This window comes from Plecotus auritus (genome assembly GCF_963455305.1).
Source record: "Plecotus auritus genome assembly, chromosome: 2".
Classification (NCBI taxonomy): domain Eukaryota; kingdom Metazoa; phylum Chordata; class Mammalia; order Chiroptera; family Vespertilionidae; genus Plecotus; species Plecotus auritus.
In genome coordinates this window covers 2,310,146-2,335,676 of record NC_137771.1, presented here as the reverse complement: position 1 = coordinate 2,335,676, position 25,531 = coordinate 2,310,146, and the positions used below count along the sequence as shown (strand labels likewise).

General features: G+C 58.0%; 1 protein-coding gene across 1 annotated transcript in view; it reads right to left on the bottom strand.

Annotated features, from left to right (window-relative positions):
- LOC308242658 (uncharacterized protein) overlaps nt 1-25,531 on the bottom strand; it is a gene marked incomplete at both ends in the record, with an annotated part of 479,931 nt that overhangs the window by 426,614 nt on the left and 27,786 nt on the right. Inside the window, one exon of the mRNA XM_080657076.1 lies at nt 21,504-21,649. Within this exon, the coding sequence (XP_080513202.1) occupies nt 21,504-21,649 (146 nt within the window). The remainder of the gene's footprint in view (nt 1-21,503; nt 21,650-25,531) is intronic.

The window sequence follows — 25,531 nt, the reverse complement described above, 5'->3', positions numbered from 1 at the left end:
ATGGAGAACTCGGGGTCCAGGGGTGGGAAGTGACCTCCTCAGTCACAGGAGGGAGTGGAGAGGGCCTAAGAGGACACCCCCAATTCAGGCTGCTCCCCAGAGGAGGGAGGCCTGCTGAGTTGTGTTCTAATTGGGTGGATTAGCTTGTGGAAATGACCCAGATGGGGTAGCTGGATTCCTTCAGACATTTGCATAATAATAGAATCCCCTGATTTAATGGGGGAAGCTCAGGCCCCAGGAGGACCAGGGGGTGTGGACTTTCTGTGAATGTGAGAGCAGGGACTTCCTCCCCAGAAGAGGTAGCAGAGCCCAGGATCATGCACAATATCGAGGGGGTGTCTCAGACACCCCCACTTCTCCCCGCCCCCAGGGAGGCCCCGGCTGACACACTGGCGAGGGAAGCCAGTTCTCCTGGCTTCAGTCTATTAAAAACAAGACGACAGGCCCAAGGTGGAGTTGCTTATGCTGAGCCCCATGTCACCAAGCCCAGACTTAATGAGTGACAGTTTCACCTCCCCAGGAATGGAATCCCAGGCCAGCCAATCCGAATAGAATCCCAAGCCAGCCAATCAGAATGGAATCCCCGGCCAGCTAATCAGAATGGGATCCCAGAGCAGCCAATCAGAATGGAATCTCAGAGCAGCCAATGGGAATGGAATCTGAGGCCAGCCAATCAGAATGGAACTCGAGGCCAGCCAATTGGAATGGCTGAGGTCACCCGGGAAAGAAGGTCAGTTTGGGTTGGTACATCTTCCTTGTCTGCTCCAATCTGCCTACACCGTCTTCCCTCCGCACAGCCCCTGAAGCCTCTTTCCAGCTGCTGGATTGGCTGCTGGCCGATTAGAATAGATTTTTACTCGGATAAGCGGTGCACATGCGCTGGTGACTGTGGGGTGGGAGAGAGAGCAAAGTATCCCACCATTTGCGGGAGCGGGGGGGGGAGATAGAGAGAGCAGAACCTTCTGTTCATGAATAACACCAAGTAACGGCTCACCGTGGGCCGGACACTGTTCTAGCACATCCCAGGGAAGAGCTCACTTTCTAACTATTGGGGTTCAAGTTCGAAACACCCCAGGGCCCCTGTGGCTGTCCAGGGCCATCGGACCCAGAGCACAGACTATGCCATGAGATGCCAAGTCCTTGGGTCAGGAAGGGTCCTTAGGTCAGGAAGGGGCCTTGGCCACAGGGCATCTCGCCCACACGGGGAGAGGCCACTGGGTTTTTATAAACGCCGAGCGGAAAACAGAAACCCTCCAACAGCAACCCAACCCGCCCCCGCCCCCCGCTCGCCGTCCTCCAGGCCCGAGGCCTGCAGTTGGGGCAGAGAGGAGCATCGGCGCTATTTTAAGCTCCGCAAGGTGTCATTTGGAAAATGGAAGGCAGGCTGGGAAGCCACAGGGGGGCCCGCAGCTGAGGGATGCTCAGTAAACCGCCGGAACCCCTGCTCAGCCTGCACTGACCACCAGCGGCCAGTCCTCTATGTGTGGGGACCACCAGCGGCCAGTCCTTTATGTGTGGGGAACCCAGTCCTTTATGTGTGGGGAACCCAGCGGCCAGTCCTTTATGTGTGGGGAACCCAGCGGCCTGTCCTTTATGTGTGGGGAACCCAGTCCTTTCTGTGTGGGGAACCCAGTCCTTTATGTGTGGGGAACCCAGTCCTTTAGGTGTGGGTAATGCAGTCCTTTATGTGTGGGGAACCCAGTCCTTTATGTGTGGGGAACCCAGCGGCCAGTCCTTTACGTGTGGGGAACCCAGTTCTCTGTGTGTGGGGAACCCAGTCCTTTATGTGTGGGGAACCCAGTCCTTTAGGTGTGGGGAACCCAGTCCTTTATGTGTGGGGAACCCAGTCCTTTAGGTGTGGGGAACCCAGTCCTCTATGTGTGGGGAACCCAGTGGCCAGTCCTTTATGTGTGGGGAACCCAGTCCTTTATGTGTGGGGAACCCAGTCCTTTAGGTGTGGGGAACCCAGTCCTCTATGTGTGGGGAACCCAGTCCTTTATGTGTGGGGAACCCAGTCCTTTATGTGTGGGGAACCCAGTCCTTTATGTGTGGGGAACCCAGTCCTCTATGTGTGGGGAACTCAGTCCTTTAGGTGTGGGGAACCCAGTCCTCTATGTGTGGGGAACCCAGTCCTTTAGGTGTGGGGAACCCAGTCCTTTATGTGTGGGGAACCCAGTCCTCTATGTGTGGGGAACCCAGTCCTTTAGGTGTGGGGAACCCAGTCCTCTATGTGTGGGGAACCCAGTCCTTTAGGTGTGGGGAACCCAGTCCTTTATGTGTGGGGAACCCAGTCCTTTATGTGTGGGGAACCCAGTCCTTTAGGTGTGGGGAACCCAGTCCTTTATGTGTGGGGAACCCAGTCCTTTATGTGTGGGGAACCCAGTCCTTTATGTGTGGGGAACCCAGTCCTTTAGGTGTGGGGAACCCAGCGGCCTGTCCTCTATGTGTGGGGAACCCAGTCCTTTATGTGTGGGGAACCCAGTCCTCTATGTGTGGGGAACCCAGTCCTTTATGTGTGGGGAACCCAGTCCTTTATGTGTGGGGAACCCAGTCCTTTAGGTGTGGGGAACCCAGTCCTTTATGTGTGGGGAACCCAGTCCTTTATGTGTGGGGAACCCAGTCCTTTATGTGTGGGGAATCCAGCGGCCAGTCCTTTATGTGTGGGGAACCCAGCGGCCTGTCCTTTAGGTGTGGGGAACCCAGTCCTTTATGTGTGGGGAACCCAGTCCTTTATGTGTGGGGAACCCAGTCCTTTATGTGTGGGGAACCCAGTCCTTTATGTGTGGGGAATCCAGCGGCCAGTCCTTTATGCGTGGGGAACCCAGCGGCCAGGGTGCAGACCAAGGACCCAGAGGGACCCCTGGGACACCCAGGAGGACCACGGGCCTGACCCCCACCTGCAGGCTGTCACCTGGAGCTGACCCGGGACCGTGTACATGCCCCACAGTGGACCCGGCGGTACACTTACCCCCCCTCCCACTTACGCACAGACACCCCAACAGTGTTTGTGCAAACTCACAAGGATGCCCCACCCCAGGCCCCTCATCACCCTCACTGTGAAAGGTGGTTAAACCCTCCCAAGCCCGTGGGGCACCGGCCCCCCAACCTGCCCTGGGTTCCCGCAGGCATTCAGGAGCCCAGAGGAGCCCAGCCCACCTGGGAGCCAGCGCCCTGGCAGTTCCCCTCTGGCTGCGGCTTTTCCTCCTGACCTCAGGCCCCGTCTCCTCAGAGGCCCGGAGGGAGGGCCGCTGCCCCTCAGGAGCAGGTAACCCCTGTCTGACACCCGCTGGGCAGACACATCCCTGCAGCCCCCATGCTGGGTGCTGGGTGCTGAGTGCTGGGTGCTGGGTGCTGAGTGCTGGGTGCTAGGTGCTGGGTGCTGGGTGCTGGGTGCTGGGCGAGAGGACTCCCTCCCTTCCTTCCTGAGGATCTGGTGCTGTTAGAGGCGTCACTGATGGATGAGGCAAAGGGGGTTTGCAGAGGTTTGCACCCCAGGAGCCCCAAAGGTGTGCAGAGTGTCTGTGGGGTGTGCAGGGGTGGGAGGAGTGCACGCACAGGTGGGGGTGTGAGTCCACGTGCACCTGCGTGGGGTCATGGATGTGTAGGAGCGTGTGTGTGCGTGTGCGTGATGGGGCGCTGCTCAGGAGGCTCCCTGCCGGTGCCCCCGCACACGTGGCCCGAGTGCTCAGAAACCTGGGACCCGTGGGCTTGGGAAGGTCACAGCTTTGGCCGCAGGAGCCATGGAGGTGAGCGAGGCTCTGCCGCCACAGGAGTCCCCGCTGGGCCTGGGGCGACGGGAGCCCACGGGCGGAGAGCTGGTTTGCGGAGAGAACACAGCCGTTGCCTGAAAATGCTTCCTCCATTGGACCCTAAAAGGAAGCCCGTCTCCCCAGCACGCGAGTCCTTGAAGGGGACGTGTGGCAGCGCCACTGCAGGTCCCGGGGAGCCCAGAGCGGGGCCTGGGCGGGACAGCACAGCAGCTGCCCCAGAGCAGACCGCGAGCCCCGGAGGCGCTCAGGACAGGGCCCCGACGGCGAACCCCTCCCTGCAGAGGCCACGGGGCAACACACACATGATTTGAGGGCCCTCCTGTATCTGAAATCAAATCTACATGCAAACTTAGATGCTGGCATGAGTGCTGGTTTAAAACAGAAAGAAATCTCCGCGTTGGAAATCTTCAAAGGCCGCCCGGGGACCTTGCCTGCGGTCTGTGTTTGCTGCCGTGAGACCCTCTGCCTCTGGCACTGGGAATGCTGGGCGTGGCCCATATCCCGGAATTTACTCTGAGTCGGAAATCACTGCCGTCCTGTCTAGCGGCATCGCTGAAATCGAGGTACCCGGCGACGTGGGTGTGAGCGCCCTGACCAATCTGTGTGCTTCGCCATGGAAACGTTTATTTCGGCGTCTGTCTCCGTGGCTGGGTGCGCGTGGCTTCAGCTAAGAGCTGTAGATTCGGGAGGACCAGCGGCGCTGGCTGGACCGAGGCCCGACGCGTTTTCTTGCAATGCGCGGAAGTGGGGTGTCGCCCCAGGATGGCGGGCGGTAGCTGTGCACAGGTCTGGGTCTTACAAACGCACCTCTAGGAAAGCCTGTTGGACAATCTTCACGAGCAGACACTGCACGGTGTGTCTGCCGCGGCTCACAGCACGGCTGGGCGTGTTTCTGAGCGCTGCCTTCCGTGAGGGGGGGCGGGGCCACCCCTTCCCGTCTTCACGCCCTGTTTTCATAGACGGATCGGCCCCCACTCACCGCTACCACTGCTTGCCCGGCGGGCCCATCTGATCTCCAAGCAGGCGTCCTGTCACGGCACTTGTGGTGCGTGTGGTGGTGGTGGTTGCAGTGGTTGGTTTTGTCGTGGTGGTTATTGTAATGGTTGCTATGGTGATGGGGGTGGTTGTGATGGGGGTTTTGCAGGGCTTGTGGTGGATGTGGTGGTGGTGGTTGCAGTGGTTGCTGTGGTGATGGGGGTGGTTGTGATGGGGAGTTTGCAGGGCTTGTGGATGTCGTGGTGGTTGCAGTGGTTGCTATGGTGATGGGGTGGTGGTTGTGATGGGGAGTTTGCAGGGCTTGTGGATGTCTTGATGGTTGCAGTGGTTGCTATGGTGGTGGTGGTTGTTGGTGACATTGGTGTGGTTTGGGCTGTGGTTGCTGGCGGCAGTGGTTGGTGGTGCTGTTGTTGCAGTCATCCTCACGGTGCGGTCAGTGGTTGGTGGTGCTGTTGTTGCAGCCATCCTCATGGTGTGGTCAGTGGTTGGTGGTGCTGTTGTTGCAGTCATTATAACGGTGCGGTCAGTGGTTGGTGGTGCTGTTGTTGCAGCCATCCTCACGGTGTGGTCAGTGGTTGGTGGTGCTGTTGTTGCAGCCATCCTCACGGTGTGGTCAGTGGTTGGTGGTGCTGTTGTTGCAGTCATCCTCACAGTGTGGTCAGCGGTTGGTGGTGCTGTTGTTGCAGCCATCCTCACGGTGTGGTCAGTGGTTGGTGGTGCTGTTGTTGCAGTCATTATAACGGTGCGGTCAGTGGTTAGTGGTGCTGTTGTTGCAGTCATCCTCATGGTGTGGTCAGTGGTTGGTGGTGCTGTTGTTGCAGTCATTATAACGGTGTGGTCAGTGGTTGGTGGTGCTGTTGTTGCAGTTATCCTCACGGTGTGGTCAGTGGTTGGTGGTGCTGTTGTTGCAGTTATCCTCACGGTGCGGTCAGTGGTTGGTGGTGCTGTTGTTGCAGTCATTATAACGGTGCGGTCAGTGGTTAGTGGTGCTGTTGTTGCAGTCATCCTCATGGTGTGGTCAGTGGTTGGTGGTGCTGTTGTTGCAGTCATTATAACGGTGTGGTCAGTGGTTGGTGGTGCTGTTGTTGCAGTCATTATAACGGTGCGGTCAGTGGTTGGTGGTGCTGTTGTTGCAGTCATTATAACGGTGTGGTCAGTGGTTGGTGGTGCTGTTGTTGCAGTCATCCTCACGGTGCGGTCAGTGGTTGGTGGTGCTGTTGTTGCAGTCATTATAACGGTGTGGTCAGTGGTTGGTGGTGCTGTTTTTGCAGTCATTATAACGGTGTGGTCAGTGGTTGGTGGTGCTGTTGTTGCAGTCATCCTCACGGTGCGGTCAGTGGTTGGTGGTGCTGTTGTTGCAGTCATTATAACGGTGCGGTCAGTGGTTGGTGGTGCTGTTGTTGTAGTCATTATAACGGTGCGGTCAGTGGTTGGTGGTGCTGTTGTTGCAGTCATTATAACGGTGTGGTCAGTGGTTGGTGGTGCTGTTGTTGCAGTCATCCTCACGGTGCGGTCAGTGGTTGGTGGTGCTGTTGTTGCAGTCATTATAACGGTGCGGTCAGTGGTTGGTGGTGCTGTTGTTGCAGTCATTATAACGGTGTGGTCAGTGGTTGGTGGTGCTGTTGTTGCAGTCATCCTCACGGTGCGGTCAGTGGTTGGTGGTGCTGTTGTTGCAGTCATTATAACGGTGCGGTCAGTGGTTGGTGGTGCTGTTGTTGCAGTCATTATAACGGTGCGGTCAGTGGTTGGTGGTGCTGTTGTTGCAGTCATTATAACGGTGCGGTCAGTGGTTGGTGGTGCTGTTGTTGCAGTCATTATAACGGTGCGGTCAGTGGTTGGTGGTGCTGTTGTTGCAGTCATTATAACGGTGCGGTCAGTGGTTGGTGGTGCTGTTGTTGCAGTCATTATAACGGTGCGGTCAGTGCTTGGTGGTGCTGTTGTTGCAGTCATTATAACGGTGTGGTCAGTGGTTGGTGGTGCTGTTGTTGCAGTCATTATAACGGTGTGGTCAGTGGTTGGTGGTGCTGTTGTTGCAGTCATAACGGTGTGGTCAGTGGTTGGTGGTGCTGTTGTTGCAGTCATTATAACGGTGCGGTCAGTGGTTGGTGGTGCTGTTGTTGCAGCCATCCTCACGGTGTGGGCAGTGGTTGGTGGTGCTGTTGTTGCAGTCATTATAACGGTGCGGTCAGTGGTTGGTGGTGCTGTTGTTGCAGCCATCCTCACGGTGTGGTCAGTGGTTGGTGGTGCTGTTGTTGCAGCCATCCTCACGGTGTGGTCAGTGGTTGGTGGTGCTGTTGTTGCAGCCATCCTCACGGTGCGGTCAGTGGTTGGTGGTGCTGTTGTTGCAGCCATAACGGTGTGGTCAGTGGTTGGTGGTGCTGTTGTTGCAGCCATCCTCACGGTGTGGTCAGCGGTTGGTGGTGCTGTTGTTGCAGCCATCCTCACGGTGTGGTCAGTGGTTGGTGGTGCTGTTGTTGCAGTCATTATAACGGTGCGGTCAGTGGTTGGTGGTGCTGTTGTTGCAGTTATCCTCACGGTGTGGTCAGTGGTTGGTGGTGCTGTTGTTGCAGTTATCCTCACGGTGCGGTCAGTGGTTGGTGGTGCTGTTGTTGCAGTCATTATAACGGTGCGGTCAGTGGTTGGTGGTGCTGTTGTTGCAGTCATTATAACGGTGTGGTCAGTGGTTGGTGGTGCTGTTGTTGCAGTCATAACGGTGTGGTCAGTGGTTGGTGGTGCTGGTGTTGCAGCCACCCTCACGGTGTGGTCAGTGGTTGGTGGTGCTGTTGTTGCAGTCATTATAACGGTGCGGTCAGTGGTTGGTGGTGCTGTTGTTGCAGCCATCCTCACGGTGTGGGCAGTGGTTGGTGGTGCTGTTGTTGCAGTCATTATAACGGTGTGGTCAGTGGTTGGTGGTGCTGTTGTTGCAGTCATAACGGTGTGGTCAGTGGTTGGTGGTGCTGTTGTTGCAGTCATTATAACGGTGCGGTCAGTGGTTGGTGGTGCTGTTGTTGCAGCCATCCTCACGGTGTGGGCAGTGGTTGGTGGTGCTGTTGTTGCAGTCATTATAACGGTGCGGTCAGTGGTTGGTGGTGCTGTTGTTGCAGCCATCCTCACGGTGTGGTCAGTGGTTGGTGGTGCTGTTGTTGCAGCCATCCTCACAGTGTGGTCAGTGGTTGGTGGTGCTGTTGTTGCAGCCATCCTCACGGTGCGGTCAGTGGTTGGTGGTGCTGTTGTTGCAGCCATAACGGTGTGGTCAGTGGTTGGTGGTGCTGTTGTTGCAGCCATTCTCACGGTGTGGTCAGCGGTTGGTGGTGCTGTTGTTGCAGCCATCCTCACGGTGTGGTCAGTGGTTGGTGGTGCTGTTGTTGCAGTCATCCTCACGGTGCGGTCAGTGGTTGGTGGTGCTGTTGTTGCAGTCATTATAACGGTGCGGTCAGTGGTTGGTGGTGCTGTTGTTGCAGTCATTATAACGGTGCGGTCAGTGGTTGGTGGTGCTGTTGTTGCAGTCATTATAACGGTGCGGTCAGTGCTTGGTGGTGCTGTTGTTGCAGTCATTATAACGGTGTGGTCAGTGGTTGGTGGTGCTGTTGTTGCAGTCATTATAACGGTGTGGTCAGTGGTTGGTGGTGCTGTTGTTGCAGTCATAACGGTGTGGTCAGTGGTTGGTGGTGCTGTTGTTGCAGTCATTATAACGGTGCGGTCAGTGGTTGGTGGTGCTGTTGTTGCAGCCATCCTCACGGTGTGGGCAGTGGTTGGTGGTGCTGTTGTTGCAGTCATTATAACGGTGCGGTCAGTGGTTGGTGGTGCTGTTGTTGCAGCCATCCTCACGGTGTGGTCAGTGGTTGGTGGTGCTGTTGTTGCAGCCATCCTCACGGTGTGGTCAGTGGTTGGTGGTGCTGTTGTTGCAGCCATCCTCACGGTGCGGTCAGTGGTTGGTGGTGCTGTTGTTGCAGCCATAACGGTGTGGTCAGTGGTTGGTGGTGCTGTTGTTGCAGCCATCCTCACGGTGTGGTCAGCGGTTGGTGGTGCTGTTGTTGCAGCCATCCTCACGGTGTGGTCAGTGGTTGGTGGTGCTGTTGTTGCAGTCATTATAACGGTGCGGTCAGTGGTTGGTGGTGCTGTTGTTGCAGTCATAACGGTGTGGTCAGTGGTTGGTGGTGCTGTTGTTGCAGTCATAACGGTGTGGTCAGTGGTTGGTGGTGCTGGTGTTGCAGCCACCCTCACGGTGTGGTCAGTGGTTGGTGGTGCTGTTGTTGCAGTCATTATAACGGTGCGGTCAGTGGTTGGTGGTGCTGTTGTTGCAGCCATCCTCACGGTGTGGTCAGTGGTTGGTGGTGCTGTTGTTGCAGCCATCCTCACGGTGTGGTCAGTGGTTGGTGGTGCTGTTGTTGCAGCCATCCTCACGGTGCGGTCAGTGGTTGGTGGTGCTGTTGTTGCAGCCATAACGGTGTGGTCAGTGGTTGGTGGTGCTGTTGTTGCAGCCATCCTCACGGTGTGGTCAGCGGTTGGTGGTGCTGTTGTTGCAGCCATCCTCACGGTGTGGTCAGTGGTTGGTGGTGCTGTTGTTGCAGTCATCCTCACGGTGCGGTCAGTGGTTGGTGGTGCTGTTGTTGCAGTCATTATAACGGTGCGGTCAGTGGTTGGTGGTGCTGTTGTTGCAGTCATTATAACGGTGCGGTCAGTGGTTGGTGGTGCTGTTGTTGCAGTCATTATAACGGTGTGGTCAGTGGTTGGTGGTGCTGTTGTTGCAGTCATCATCACGGTGCGGTCAGTGGTTGGTGGTGCTGTTGTTGCAGTCATTATAACGGTGCGGTCAGTGGTTGGTGGTGCTGTTGTTGCAGTCATTATAACGGTGCGGTCAGTGGTTGGTGGTGCTGTTGTTGCAGTCATTATAACGGTGCGGTCAGTGCTTGGTGGTGCTGTTGTTGCAGTCATTATAACGGTGTGGTCAGTGGTTGGTGGTGCTGTTGTTGCAGTCATTATAACGGTGTGGTCAGTGGTTGGTGGTGCTGTTGTTGCAGTCATTATAACGGTGCGGTCAGTGGTTGGTGGTGCTGTTGTTGCAGCCATCCTCACGGTGTTGTCAGTGGTTGGTGGTGCTGTTGTTGCAGCCATCCTCACGGTGCGGTCAGTGGTTGGTGGTGCTGTTGTTGCAGCCATAACGGTGTGGTCAGTGGTTGGTGGTGCTGTTGTTGCAGCCATCCTCACGGTGTGGTCAGCGGTTGGTGGTGCTGTTGTTGCAGCCATCCTCACGGTGTGGTCAGTGGTTGGTGGTGCTGTTGTTGCAGTCATTATAACGGTGCGGTCAGTGGTTGGTGGTGCTGTTGTTGCAGTCATAACGGTGTGGTCAGTGGTTGGTGGTGCTGTTGTTGCAGTCATAACGGTGTGGTCAGTGGTTGGTGGTGCTGGTGTTGCAGCCATCCTCACGGTGTGGGCAGTGGTTGGTGGTGCTGTTGTTGCAGTCATTATAACGGTGTGGTCAGTGGTTGGTGGTGCTGTTGTTGCAGTCATAACGGTGTGGTCAGTGGTTGGTGGTGCTGTTGTTGCAGTCATTATAACGGTGCGGTCAGTGGTTGGTGGTGCTGTTGTTGCAGCCATCCTCACGGTGTGGGCAGTGGTTGGTGGTGCTGTTGTTGCAGTCATTATAACGGTGCGGTCAGTGGTTGGTGGTGCTGTTGTTGCAGCCATCCTCACGGTGTGGTCAGTGGTTGGTGGTGCTGTTGTTGCAGCCATCCTCACGGTGTGGTCAGTGGTTGGTGGTGCTGTTGTTGCAGCCATCCTCACGGTGCGGTCAGTGGTTGGTGGTGCTGTTGTTGTAGCCATAACGGTGTGGTCAGTGGTTGGTGGTGCTGTTGTTGCAGCCATCCTCACGGTGTGGTCAGCGGTTGGTGGTGCTGTTGTTGCAGCCATCCTCACGGTGTGGTCAGTGGTTGGTGGTGCTGTTGTTGCAGTCATCCTCACGGTGCGGTCAGTGGTTGGTGGTGCTGTTGTTGCAGTCATTATAACGGTGCGGTCAGTGGTTGGTGGTGCTGTTGTTGCAGTCATTATAACGGTGCGGTCAGTGGTTGGTGGTGCTGTTGTTGCAGTCATTATAACGGTGTGGTCAGTGGTTGGTGGTGCTGTTGTTGCAGTCATCCTCACGGTGCGGTCAGTGGTTGGTGGTGCTGTTGTTGCAGTCATTATAACGGTGCGGTCAGTGGTTGGTGGTGCTGTTGTTGCAGTCATTATAACGGTGCGGTCAGTGGTTGGTGGTGCTGTTGTTGCAGTCATTATAACGGTGCGGTCAGTGGTTGGTGGTGCTGTTGTTGCAGTCATTATAACGGTGCGGTCAGTGGTTGGTGGTGCTGTTGTTGCAGTCATTATAACGGTGTGGTCGGTGGTTGGTGGTGCTGTTGTTGCAGCCATCCTCACAGTGTGGTCAGTGGTTGGTGGTGCTGTTGTTGCAGTCATCCTCACGGTGTGGTCAGGGTTTGGTTGTCCTCAGGGCAGTGGCTGATGTTACTGTTGCTGGGGCGGTGGTGGTCATGACAATCCTGGGTGGTGCAGTTGTTGGTGTTGGGAGTTGGTGTTGGTGTTGGGTGCTTGTTCCAATGCTGTTGGTGATGGCTGTGGCTGTTCTGGGGTGGTGGTGGTTCCTGCTGGAGCTGTGGGGTTGGTGTCTGTGCTGTTGGTAGCTGATGTGGTAGTCGGTGCTGATGTGGTAGTTGGTGCTGATGTGGTTGGTAGTCGGTGCTGATGTGGTAGTTGGTGCTGATGTGGTAGTTGCTGCAATGGTGTGTGGTTCTTACACCACAGAACCATTTGCCTATTCTGGGTATTGGCGGAGAAGCCAATTAGAACCAGAGCACTGGTCTCCAGACGCTCTCCCAGCCACGCACCGGCCCTGTGCGCAGGCGGGAAGCAGCCTTTCACCTCGGTGATGAGATTCCAGGCCCGGCCGATCTAAATAATTCCGCCCGTAAAGCTGGCAGACGCTTTACGAGTTTAAATATATAACACCACCACCGTCTAGTCATCTGGTTTGTTTTTAAATCCTGGTGGGAGGAAAGAAGCAATAAAGAATGTCTGGCATAATTGGTTCTCATGCATCCCTCTTAGTGCTGTCCAGGATTCTGGAATCTTCCATTTCCTCTCCTAATTGTCCCATTATTTTGTTTCTTGGACACATCCTGACACGTGCCCTGTGAGAGCGGTTTTGTCTAACGCTGCATGAACGTGGCCTCCTCACGTGTCAGCGGCGACCGTGTGGGGACCCGTGGCATCGTGGCCTTGAGGGAACGGGGGGTCCTGCAGCCCAGGGGACGGTGTGCCGACCCAGCGGCCGGCTGCTTGACCCGGGGATGGGGGTGGCTTTCTGAGCCTCAGTGTCTCCATCTGTAACTTGGGGACATAACCTGCAGGCTGTCCCGAGGATGAGATGCGACCAGAGCGCCGGGTCCCGAGGCTCAGCTGCAGGCGAGCCGCCTGTCCCACCATGAGACATGATAACAAAGAAAGGAGCGGGTGCCTCCCAGGTGCGCCTGCGGTGACCTCTCCCCCGGCCCGGCCGTCAGACACCTGTCCTTGGGGACTGCTGGGGAGACGGGGTCTTTGGCTGCATGGCCCCTCCTCCAGGGCCCTCCTCACACCGGCTCCGACCCACAAATTGGGAAACGAGGAAGGAGGTGGCCAGGCCCCGCCCTGGAGAAGCCCATCTTCTGGGGGAGATTGGGGGAGCAGGACTGGCCTCACAGTGTGCAGGGCTCGGGAAGAAGGAAAAGGTGGGCTCCCTGTTCGTGAATTATTAAGAATCTATAATAATAAAAGGGTAATATGCTAATTAGAGCGGACGTCCTTCCTGACGAAGCTGGGGCCAGAGGGAAGCAGCCTGGGTCCCGGGTGCTGGAGGGAAGCGGTGCCGGCAGCTGGGGAAGGAAGGCCTACACTTGCACGAATTTTCGTGCATTGAGCCTCTAGTTGTAAAATAACCAAACACCCTCCTAAGCGCAGAGCCTTGTGGGACTGTGTAGGTGACAAGGACCCAGACACGCAGAGGGAGGAGCCACGTGACGAGGAAGCAGAGGTGGAGGGGACGCAGCCGGTGGGACTCCCGGCTCCAGGACTGCGAGCCACAGACCCATTGTTTTCGCCGCCCGGCCCGCCCTGTGGGGCTTGGTCACGGCGCCCTCAGATCCTCCAGATACTTCTGGTTCTCCTTCCCGTGTGTGCTCGGACCACGGGTCCCCAGTCCCTTCGGTCAGGGTGGCCTTGGGCCTGGCTTTGCCCAGTGCAGTGTGGGCAGGGACTTAAGCACCAACTCCAGGTGGACAGACACTCCCGCATCGCCTGTGCCTCACCGGGGCCCCTGATTGGCTTCCCTGACAGGGGGCTGGGCCAGGGCAGGGCCACATCAGCTTCATTGGAGGAGGACAGTGACCAGAGACCCTCACCAACCTGCAGTGAATGAGGGGCAGCATCTGTGATGCCGAGCCACTGAGATTCTGGGCTATCTGTCACAGCAGCATAACCTAGACGCCCGGTCGGCAAACTGCGGCTCGCGAGCCACATGCGGCTCTTCGGCCCTTTGAGTGTGGCTCTTCCACAAAATTAGGAGTACCCTAATTAAGTTAATAGCAATGTACCTACCTATATAGTTTAAGTTTAAAAAAATTTGGCTCTCAAAAGAAATTTCAATCGTTGTAATGTTGATATTTGGCTCTGTTGGCTAATGAGTTTGCCGACCACTGACCTAGACCATTCTGACTGTTACAGGTAGAGCAGGAAGAAAGAGAGGGAAGGAGGGAGAGAAAAGGCAGGGAGAGAGAAGGGAGAAAGGGAGAGAGGGAGGGAGGAACAAAGAAAGAAGAGAGAGGCCCTAGCCGGTTTGGCTCAGTGGTTAGAGCATCAGCCTGCAGAACCAAGGGTCCCTGGTTCGATTCCGGTCAAGGGCACGTACCTCGGTTGCAGGCTCCTCCCCGGCCCCGGCCCTGGTCGGGGCACATGCAGGAGGCAACCAATGGATGTGTTCCTCTCACATCGATGTTTCTCTCTGTCTTTCCCTCTCTCTTCTACTCTCCCTAAAAACCAATGGAAAAATGTCCTCGGGTGAGGGTTAAAGAAAAAAGGAAAAGGAAAGGAAGAAGAGAGGGGAGGGGGCAGGCGGCAGGCGGCGTGTTTGCTGGGCTCATGGTTTCCCTCCTGGGGAAGCCGCAGTCTGGGCTCCAGGCAGCAGCTGAGGTGCCTGTAACGTCAGTCCCTGAAGCGGGTGGTCTGGACGGAGAGCGGGGACGTATCTGCAGCCCGTGCACACGTGTGTGTGGGCCACAGGGGTGCAGACGTGGCTCTCTGTGCGCTCCGTGCACACGTGTGTGTGGGCCACAGGGGCGCAGACGTGGCTCTCTGTGCGCTCCGTGCACACGTGTGTGTGGGCCACAGGGGCGCAGATATGGCTCTCTGTGCGCTCCGTGCACACGTGTGTGTGGGCCACAGGGGCGCAGATATGGCTCTCTGTGCGCTCCGTGCACACGTGTGTGTGGGCCACAGGGCGCAGACGTGGTTCTCTGTGTGCACCGTGCACACGTGTGTGTGTGTGTGTGTGGGCCACAGGGCGCAGACGTGGCTCTCTGTGCACACCGTGCACACGTGTGTGTGGGCCACAGGGGCGCAGACGTGGTTCTCTGTGTGCACCGTGCACACGTGTGTGTGGGCCACAGGGGTGCAGACGTGGCTCTCTGTGCGCTCCGTGCACACGTGTGTGTGGGCCACAGGGGTGCAGGCATGGCTCTCTGTGTGCACCGTGCACACGTGTGTGTGGGCCACAGGGGCGCAGACATGGCTCTCTGTGTGCACCGTGCACACGTGTGTGTGGGCCACAGGGGTGCAGACGTGGCTCTCTGTGCGCACCGTGTACGTGACCGTCGCAGCGGTCCCGTTTCAAGCCCTCTCTGAACATGGACCACTGTCTCGTGCTCGGGGGGTGGAGCCGCGTTAGTTCAGCTCAGACCCCCTCCGCTCGGACCCAGGGCCGCCGCCTGGCATGGAGGTGGGCGCCCAGGAAGGAGCGAATGTTATGGACCAGCTGGCGGCGAGGCCATTGGTCGGGATGAGCCCCCCCGCCCCCCGCGCCCTCCGGAGCCGAGGGTTAGGGCACGCGGACACTCGGTGCACAGACCCAGAGCCCAGGGAGCCAGCTGCCTTCCAGCGAGGTCGGCTCGCACCAGAACGGCCCCGTCCAACGAAGTGAGCCTGTTCTGTGCAGGGCCTTTGCGTGGTTTCAAGCCAAGCACTCCGGTCCGGTGAGGACTGGACCCCCGACAGCTCCGCCCCCTGCTAATGGAGGAGAGGTGTCCTCTCAATGGACCCCGAAAGGCCGCCTTCGTCGCTGGCCCAGGCCCTCCCCCTCCCACAAACTGGGAGCCTGGCTTTTCAAGCTGCAGCAGAGAAAGAAGATGGAAGTGGCCGGGTCGGGGTGGATGGGGCTCGTTAGCCTTTTCAGTCTCCACGGCCGGCTGGCTCCTGGGGGGCTGGCGTGGGCTGGCAGGGACGGGACGGTGACTCTGGTGCTGACATCCCCTGACCTCAGCGGGGTCCCGGACACGGAGGTGCCCTGAGCCAGCTCAAACCAGGCCCTGCCCTTTTATATGTTTTTTTTAAAAAAAATATTTATTGATTTCAGAGATGAAGGGAGAGGGAGAGAGAGATAGAAACATCCATGATGAGAGAGAATCATTGATCAGCTGCCTCCGGCACGCCCCCCACTGGGGATCGAGCCCGCAATCCGGGCATGTGCCCTTGACTGGAATCGAACCCGGGACCCTTCAGTCTGCAGGCTGACACTCTATCCACTGAGCCACACTGGCCAGGGCGGTCTCTGCCCTTTTAAATCGGCAGCAAGAGTGCAGGGCAGGAGGTGGCGGGTGGGCCCGGGGTCCCCGAGCAGGGCGTTTTGTGAACTCGCAGAAGGTATAAAGCGGGGGGAGAGGGAGTTGGGGTGCTCCGTCCCAGCAGGACTGAGCTGAGCTGTCCTCGGCTGGAGCGTGCCGGCCACCGTGCACCCCTTCCTCCTCTGCCCTCACTGCTGGCTCACTGCCACCCACCCGCCGGGCCTCCAGATGGTCGCTCCTCTGAAAAGTAATAGTCAATTCATTTCGCCCTTCCCTCCCGGAGGGGCGGGGCTTCATGTGCGTGGGAAAGTCCTAACCAAGGAGGTGTCAGTCCTGGGGTGACCAGGTTATGAGACAGGACAGGGCTGAAGGGGCTGCGCCGATGTCATCGAGGTCCAAACCAGCCCGCTTGGAGTCCCCCAGGGAGGTTTTTTTCGATGGGCCTGACCTCGGCAGGCGACCCCTTCAACCAGAGGAAGAGCCGCAGAGGCCCCGGCTGGCCTGGGAGGGCCGTGGAGTGAGGGGTCACGGGGGCCTCTGGGAGCCGAGGGCCTCAGACCTACAGTCGCAAGAAACAGGATTTCACAGCCAGTGAGCGTGGAAGAGAAACCTGAGCCCGGGGGGGCCACAGCCCAGCTGACACCCTGATTTCAGCCTGGGGGACCCAAGGCAGAGGGCCCAGCTCCTTTGCACCCACTAACCCACACACAGTCTAATTCACCGCTCAGCGGGCTGGCTCAGAGCTGAAGATTAAAGTGTCTATGCCCGTATTATCAGTCAATCTGTCATCTATCTATCTATCTATCTATCTATCTATCTATCTATCGTACCGATTAATAATGCGGATTTTTTTCAATAGATGGAGTTACGCATGTTGATATATATGTAATTTCATATGTATGCTATTTTGTTGTATTGACAACAAGCTTCAAAACTTCATATGTCAAATTTTCTGAAGGTGTTAACATCATAGATATTTTTACGCTTAAAAATTTGGAATTTCACGCCAAAAAAAAAAAAAAGAGCATTTGTGGGAAGTTTTAATTCATTACTTTATTTTGAGGAAAAGTGCTGCTGAAAGTTATCATATACTTCGGGAAGCTTATGGTGAACATGCTCCATCTCAAGATAGTTGTGAATGCTGGTTTGAATGCTTTAAAAGTGATGGTTTTGATGTGAAAGACAAAGAATGTCCAGGTCAATTTGAGCCACGCTTTGATCGTAAAATGACCAGAATGGGCCAGAAGACACGGCAAAGTAATTTTGCTTCATGATAACGCACCATCACACACTTCAAAACAAGTTAAAAATACGTTAAAAGATCTTGCCTGGGAAGTATTAACCCACCCACCGTATTCACCAGACCTTGCTCCTTCAGATGACCACTTGTTCCGATCGATGGCACACGCACTTTCTGAGCAGCACTTCAAAACATACGAAGAAGTGGAACATTGGGACTCTGAATGGTTTGCTTCAAAACAAGAAAAGTTCTATTGGGATGGTATCCACAAATTACCTGAAAGATGGGGAAATGTGTAGCTAGCAATGGACATTACTTTGAATAAAGCACTTTTGATGTTTCTCTTGAAATTATCATGTTTTCTTTGATTACAAAATTTGCATTAGTAACCGGCAAAACTGGTATCTATCATATCTATCTATCTATCTATCTATCTATCTATCTATCATCTATCTATCTATCTATCTATCTATCTATCTATCTATCATCTACCTATCATCTACCTATCTATGCCTATCTATCATCTATCATCTATCTATCTATCATCTATATCTATCTACCATCTATCTACCATCTATCTATCATCTATATCTATCTACCATCTATCTATCATCTATCTATCTATCTATTTTTTCTATCATGTATAACCCAGATCCCCCAGGAGACTCTCCCTTTTGATGAACTCAAAGCCAACAGGTGAGGGACCCCCGCTGCACCTGCAGAGTCCCCTCACCTTTGCACCCTAAAGTGACCTGCTCACAGGAGCCATCTTCCGTCACATCCTACAGGGGTGGCCAAATGTAGGTTTACAGTCATGAGCATACAACACACAGAGTGTATTCTTGTACCATTATTTGTTTATTAATTATTATATTACTAGAGGCCCGGTGCATGAAAATCCATGCACTGGAGGGGGGTCCCTCAGCCCTGCTTGCCCCCTCCCACAGTCCGGGAGCCCTCAGGGATGGGAGGTGACCCGGCAATCAGGGGAAGGTGACACCCCATCACACCTCTGCTGCTGCCACTGCTGGCAGTGCAAGCCTCGGCCGGCCCTGGTTACCTGCGCCTCGGGTTGGGGCAGGGTGTCTGGGCAGCCGACATCTGAGGCTTGCTGCACACCTGCTGCCCCGGTGGGGCTGAGGGGACTGGGTGCCGCCACCTTGTGGCTGTGGGCACCACCATCTTTGAGGGTGGGGCAGTCAATTATCATATTCCCTCCTTATTGGCTGTGGGCACTGCCATCTTTGCGATGGCGTGAGGGTCAATTATCATATTCCCTTCTTATTGGCTGTGGACACTGCCATCTTTGTGATGGCATGAGGGTCAATTATCATATTCCCTTCTTATTGGCTGTGGGCACTGCCATCTTTGCGATGGCGTGAGGGTCAATTATCATATTCCCTCCTTATTGGCTGTGGGCACTGCCATCTTTGCAACAGCGTGAGGGTCAATTAGCATATTCCCTCCTTATTAGATAGGATTTACTTGTATCACTTTTCTTCTTCTTATTCCATGTCCTTACTTATGGTTTCTCTTTTAGAAATTGATGGCCTGTAATTTAACCCGGGTGTGCCCACCCCTGTGCCATGTTCACGGGTCTTGAGCGTTCATCTCACACAAGACCCTTCCAGATACACCAGCTCCCAGGGCTCACACCACCCACGAGACAGCACCCACTGTGCTTTACGGACGAGGTGGCTGACACTCGGGTCGAGGGACGTGCCCACCGCCTCAGAGCCAGGCCCTACCTCTGTGGCTGGCCTTGAACTCCGGCCTCGTCCCCTGGGCAGAGACGTCCGCAGGGCAGGTGTGGGAAAGCGAATGCAGGTTGCAGTCCTGGCTGTCACTCACGGGCTGTGGGATTCGGACGGAGCGGCGGCCTCTCCCCGTGCTTCCCCTTCCTCCGCAGTGAGCAGCCCAAATGTGTTGGGAGTTCTAAATGGGACGCGATGGGCGAAGCGCCCGACAGTGCCTGGCGTGCAGAGCGGGCAGGCAGAACGGGTGCTGGTGACCATTGCTTTCCGTTAGCGTTGCTTTTATTGTCACCGCTGCTAAGATCACCCCGTGCTAAGACTGTGTCCCCTCACGGGCAGGGCCAGAGGACGAGACGAAACGACCCCATCACAAACAGCTGGTCCTGGGCGGCAGGCCGGGTCTCTCAGGCCCCATGTCCCTCCCCCTTCCCTCTGCTCCCTCCTCAGAACTCTTCCAAAGCCGTAAGCCTCATGGCGGTACTCGAGTGGCTTCGTTCAGCCAGTCCAAACCACGGCGGTTATGCCTAATGAGCTAGACTTCATTGACATGACGATAAATAACGTTTCAAGCCATTTTTTTTTTTTCCCTGTAAAACTGGGACTTGTTGGAGGGAGACCATCTCTAATTTAAATCAATGAATTAAAACAAAAGTGATTTAGCGGAGGCTGAAAGGAGATGAAATGTTAACATGCCGACCAACTCCTCCGTGCTGATAATGGGGGGACATTCTGAGCTCATCCATCAGCTGTGGCGGAAACCGTTGGGAGGAGTCTCGTGTTGTGAGGAGCCGATCGGCAATGAGGACCGGGAAACAGCCCGTGCTGGGCATTTGGCTGTGGCAGGTGGGGCTCGCTCCCCGCCTGCGCCCCCTCATTTTCTCTTCCAGTCGAAGAGGCTAGTCTCCAAGCACGATGCCCGCGGTCTTAAAGAATACACGTTGGTATTTATTCTTGGTGCCTATTTTCACCCGTGTCTTGTCCAGGCTCCTGCTGACATCCACGTCTGACATTTTAAAATGGATCGAAGTACAATGTCTCTGCGGGCCGGCCGCACGGCGGTGCGGGAGGCGGTAGATTTTGACAAGGGCAGACAGCACGTGGAGCGGCAGCCCGCCTCCCGCCTAGGTTGAGGGTCGGGGGGAAGCCAAAGTTCATATCAGAGGCAGAGGCGTAGCACCAGGCCTGGGGCTGAAGGCAGGGCGGCCCGCCTGACCGCAGGCAGAAAGGGAGCCGCACGAGGCCGAGCATCTTGTCCCGCTTTTCTGTGTTTTCAGCCTCGAACGCGATGAAAAGACAACTTCATCTTTAGATTTCACATCATCTGTAAGTTGTGAAAAATGAGAGAATATTGAATCCGTGAAGATCCTTTCGATGGAAAGTGACAAAACTCGATAGAAACTGTCTTAAGCAAAAAATAAAATTTATTGGCTCACGCGACGGAGCATCCTGGAAGGCTTTCAGCTTCAGGCAGAATTCTAACCAAGACAGACGCAAACGTTGCTCTTGGCATTCCTCTCTCTGAGCTCCGCTGCTCCTCCGTCAGCTCCAGCCAGGAGCTGCAGGCCTCTTGATGGTGGCGGGCGGGGTGAGCCCCCCAGCTCCCCAGCCCCCCAGCCTCTCCGCCTCTCACGCTGAGATGAACCGGAAGACCCAGCTGTCATCTCTGAAGCCTCCGCAATCCTGCCAGTCACCGATTCCATGGCCTTTGGGGGACACCGGCGAGGGAGTGAGGTCAGGAGCTCCAACTCTCCATGACCCCTGGGGTCCCCACCCCTGCTCTGTGGCCTTGGGAAAGTCACGAGGCCTCCCAGGGTGTCCCCTATCGCTGGGGCACCTCCTGCCTAGGGTCGATATGGGGCTCCGGCGGTTGGCACCGACCGAGCGCTCGGGGCAGCCCGTGGCACACAGCGAGAGCCCGGCGGGCGTTCGCTGCGGCCGTCCCGTCCCTGCGGCTGTCACCGGGCGGAGAGGATGCTGGGACCACTCGCCGCTCCGCCTTCGTGCCTCGTGGATGCTCGGGTTGGCCCACGGCGCGGAGGTGCGCCCGCTCAGGGCGTGACATTCCACCGGCTCCAGAGGCTCGCGCTGCTCGCGGCTCCTCTGCGCTTGCGCCGGGTTAAGAAGCTGATGACGAGTCCGGCCGGTGGGGCTCCGGGGTTGAGCATCGACCTATGAACCGGGAGGTCAGGGTTCGATTCCCGGTGGAGGCAGATGCCCGAGTTGGGGGCTAGGTCCCCAGGGGGGGGCGTGCAGGAGGCTGCTGGTCCATGGTTCTCTCGCATCATTGCTGTTCCTGTCTCTCTCTCCCTCTCCCTTCCTCTCTGAAATTAATAAAAATGTATTTTAAAAAAAAAGAAACGGATGATGACGCGCACTCGTCCGTGCGTGAGAACTGCGCAGACGGGCTGGGAGGGCAGGCTCGCCACGTGCCACCCAGTGACAGACACAGCCGGGTGCTCAGGACTCCCCACGCCCTGAGCCCGCTGTGCTGACTCCCGCAGAGCCTGTCCCCTCCTGGGAGTCTGTTCTGCACAAGGGCTTCCACCGCCGCTTCTGGCTTGGCGCTGAGGGTGTGAACCGGTTTCCCCAGCAGGGAGGTGACAGTCAGGGCCCGGCTGGGACCTGAGTGGGCTCCTCTCCCTCCTCCTCCCCCTCCTCCTCCTCCTCCCCCTCCTCCTCTCCGCCCTCCTCTTCCCCCTCCTCCTCCTCCTCTCCCCCCTCCTCCTCCTCTCCCTCCTCCCCCTCTCCCTCCCCTTCCTCCTCTCCCTCCTCCCCCTCTCCCTCCTCCTCCTCTCCCTCCTCCCCCTCCTCTCCTCCTCCCCCTCCTTTCCTCCCCCCTCCTCCTCCTCCCCCTCTCCCTCTTCTTCCTCCTCCTCCTCCTCCTCCTCCTCCCCCTCCTCCTCCTCCCCCTCCTCCTCCTCTCCCTCCTCCTCCCCCTCCTCCTCCTCCTCCCCCTCCTCCTCCTCCCCTTCCTCCCCCTCCTCCTCCTCCCCCTCCTCCTCCTCCTCCTCCTCCTCCTCCTCTTCCCTTTTTCCTTGCTTGGTTCAAGCTCTAACTACAAACACCTTTCTTTTGTAATGGGCGCTCGCCGGGCCACACCCGAGCTGCGCAGGGAGGGCAGCGCCCCCCCCCTCACCCCCAGGCATCGCTCACCTGCAGCGTTTTGGGCGGACCCTGAAAGTGAGGCCGGAGCCCACCCTCTGCTTCTCCCAGGAAGCCCGTCGCTATGGAAACCCCAGCTGGGCTCCCTGTGCAAATCCCCGTCCCCCTTGAATCCGCCTGAGGGTGATGCTGAGCAGAAGTGTGCATGGGGCAGCTTTCTGGGGGGACCGAGGGCTGTGCCTGAGACACGTCTGCGGGTAATGGCCTTTGACCAATTCCCTTCAACTCTCGGAGTTTTAAGGGGCGTCCTTTTCTTCCTTTTTCAGTAAGTGGGTGAGGAAAAGGGGTGTCGTTACCGGAGCCGGTGCTGGGACACCGTTAGGCCGCCCTCACGGAACAGGCTCCCGCTGGTCCTGGCCGTGCGCGGGGCGCCGCTGCGGAGGCCACCTGCCTCGGTGCGGGGCGTGTCCCGGGGGACGGGGGGGGGGGGGCGCAGGCGGGGTGCTGCTCTAACCAAGGAGAGCAGGGCAGGAGCCCCAGGGCCATGAGGTGCTCCCTCGGTCGCCGTCGGAGGCCACCCCGGAGCTCACCAGCGCGGCCACGGGCGGCCGCCTCCCTGACCTCCAAGGGGGCCCGGGGACTGGAGTTTGGGTCCCCAGCCGACCCAGGCGTCCAGGGGCGAGGCTAGACCGGGACGGGCATTGAAAGGGGAGGGGACAGGCGGGATGGAGAATTCGGCAGCGGCTATGGCCTCCGTGCAGAAGCGTGGAGAGCCTGTGTGAGCCCGCGTGGTGGGGAACCTTCCAGAAACCCGCCCTGGGGAACTGGGATCCGCAGGCCCACCCTCCAGGCCCCGGGCCGCAGAGGGGTGAGCAGCACGCGATGGCGCAGCCCACGGGGACTCAGGGGCTGAGACAGAGCGGAGTCAGGCTTGGGGGATGGCACAGGGACCGGGGGTGCCGGCGGGACCTGCCTGGAGACCGGGAGGCGGACCTGCAGGCACGTGGCCCTGTCTCCTCTGTACACGGCTGCTAGGTGCGGGGAGGGGGGGACCGAGGCTGCCCGAGGGGGAGGGCAGGGACTGGCCTGGCGCAGGGCGCACCCCGCAGCCCGCCGGGCACCCTCGCTCCGTCCTCCCGGGACTCCCTGGGCAGAGCCGGGGAGCGGGGCCGGGAGGCGGCGGCAGGACCGGAGGGGCGTGAGGGCGCGGATCTGCCTCCCGCTCTGCCTCGTTCCTGAGCCTCCCGCTTGCCTGGCCCCCGGAGCTGGTGGCGGGGAATGGAGTCACGGACCCCTCCAATCCACACGGGGTCTGACCCCCAGGCCTCCGAGTCTGAGCTTCATTGGAAATAGGCCTCTGCAGATGCCATTGGCTGGGTTACGATGAGGTCACCCTGCGGTTGGGGGACCCTCGTCCCACGTGACGGGGACCTTGTCAAAGGGCAGATTTGGACACAGACGCGCACACGGGGCGGAGGCGGAGCAGAGGGGGAGGGGTCTACAGGCCGGGGGCGCGGAGGATGCGGGCAGCCACCAGGAGCCGGGGCCTGAGCGGGTCCCCCTCGCAGCCTGAGGACACGGCTTTCACCCCCACTGAGGATCCAGGTCCATTCCTTATACCTCCCGCTGCCCCAGGTGTGCACGCACACACACACACACAGACCCACACACACCTCCATACACACACACACAGGCACACACATGGACACACAACCATCATATACACACACAGGCACACACCCACACAAATAACCTCCATACATACACACAGGTGCACACACAGACACAACCACTATACACACAGGCACATACACACACAACCTCCATACACACACAGGCACATACACACACAACCTCCATACACACACAGGCACACACACACAAAACCTCCATACACACACAGGCACACACACACAAAACCTCCATACACACACAGGCACACACACACAACCTCCATACACACACAGGCACACACACACACACAATCTCTATACACACACACAGGCACACACACACACAACCTCCATACACACACACAGGTGCACATACACACACAACCTCCATATACACACATAGGCACACACACACACACAACCTCCATACACACACAGGTACGCGTGCACACACACACACAACCTCCATGCACACACACACACACGCACACACAGGCACACACACACAACCACCATACACGCACAGGCACATACACACACAACCTCCATACACACACACACACATAACCTCCATGCACACACACACACACACACGCACACGCCTTTTGTGACCCTTCCTCCCACCTGTGTGTCCCCACCACATTCACTCGGTCCTGGGGGGCAGGTTTCTTGTGCCGTCGCAGGGATGGGGGACGCAGGCGTGGCACCTGCACCTCCCGCAGCCTGTGTGCGTCCAGGCTCTCTCACCCGCTCCGGCAGCCCCTCCCGGCAGGCAGGGCGCGCTGTGCTCCAAGGCAGGCGTGGCTGTCACAGGCGTGCGAGGTCGTGCGAGGTCGGCCCCGCCCGAGTGTGCCATCACCCCGGCCTCGCTGTGCCCGAGCCCGCCGCCCTGCCCTCCTCCATTTCCCACGGAGCCTTCGTGGGAGCCGCCCCGAGGTCTCACCCTGGCCTCCCGGCACGGAGGGGGCCGTGTCCACTCCCACAGACTCTGACAGGCAGGCCCCCTTCACAACGGCCCCACGTGTGAAGGCGAGGTGACGCTCGGACCCACAGCACGGTCCCTCAGTGCAGTGGTCAAGCTCTGAGCACCTCTGCTGAAAGCTGGGTGACGGCGTTCGGCTTCATCACCGCTGCCTCCTCACCCGGCTCCCCACATGGGCCCTGCCACTGCTGTCCCCCCTGTAACTTCCGTCTGCGCACCCCCCGCCCCTGGTCCCCGGGCTCGGGGCCCGGTCTCCGTCACACAGACCAGGGGAGGCGGTGGGCTGGGCGTTTCCAGGGCCCTTCGGGCGCTGGGTCCCTGGGACGGACCCTGTCCCTCCGAGGGCCTCTCGCTGGGCCTGAGCAGGTCCCGGCCTCCGCCCGAGGGCCTGCCTCCCCCACACACTGGCCCGGGCCGCCCAGGCGCTGTGCACCGCACCAAACCCCCACCCCCAGCTCACAGCTCACAGCTGCCGTCACACGCTCAGGTGAGCGCGCTGAGTGCGTGTCAGCTCGAGGAACAGAAGCGATTCGTGGAGGGAATCGGAGTGAGATGGTTCCTAAGAGCTCGGGCAAGCTTGGTCAGAGCCTGCTGCACAGGCTGTCTCTGCTGAGTGTCATGCAAATGCCCCCGCCCACCCCCCGCTCCCCCCCTCGCTCCCCCCTCACTCCCCCCCTCGCTCTAATAGAAGATCCTGGCTGGGCTTCCCCGCTTTTCAGAGCTGAAATTTAAATAGAACGTCTGAAGCTGCCAGCCTCACTTAAGGCAGCACGAAGATGGGCTGCCCGTTAGCACGGAGACGCTTGTCGGAGGGCTCTTTATAGTCCCAGCGGCTCGGAAGCGTCCCTGGTCCGTGGCGTCGCTGCCTCAGTTTTGTGGGGGATTGAAGGTCCCGGCGAGAGGCCACGGCTCGGGGAAGGTGGCTCCTAGCCTGCCTGTGCGGCCACCCTGCCCCTGCCCCGTGGCCTTGCCCCCCGTGGGTGACAGCATCCCTGGTGCGGCCTCGGTCCCTGCAGGAAGCCGCGTCTGTCCTAACTCCCAGCATCTCTGCCAAGGGGACCCGGAGCCAACGCCCCGCCCAGCCCGGGGCAGCCGGAGCTCCAGACGCCCAGGTTTGTGGGTGGAAGCCCACCCCTTGGTGCTGTCCCCTCT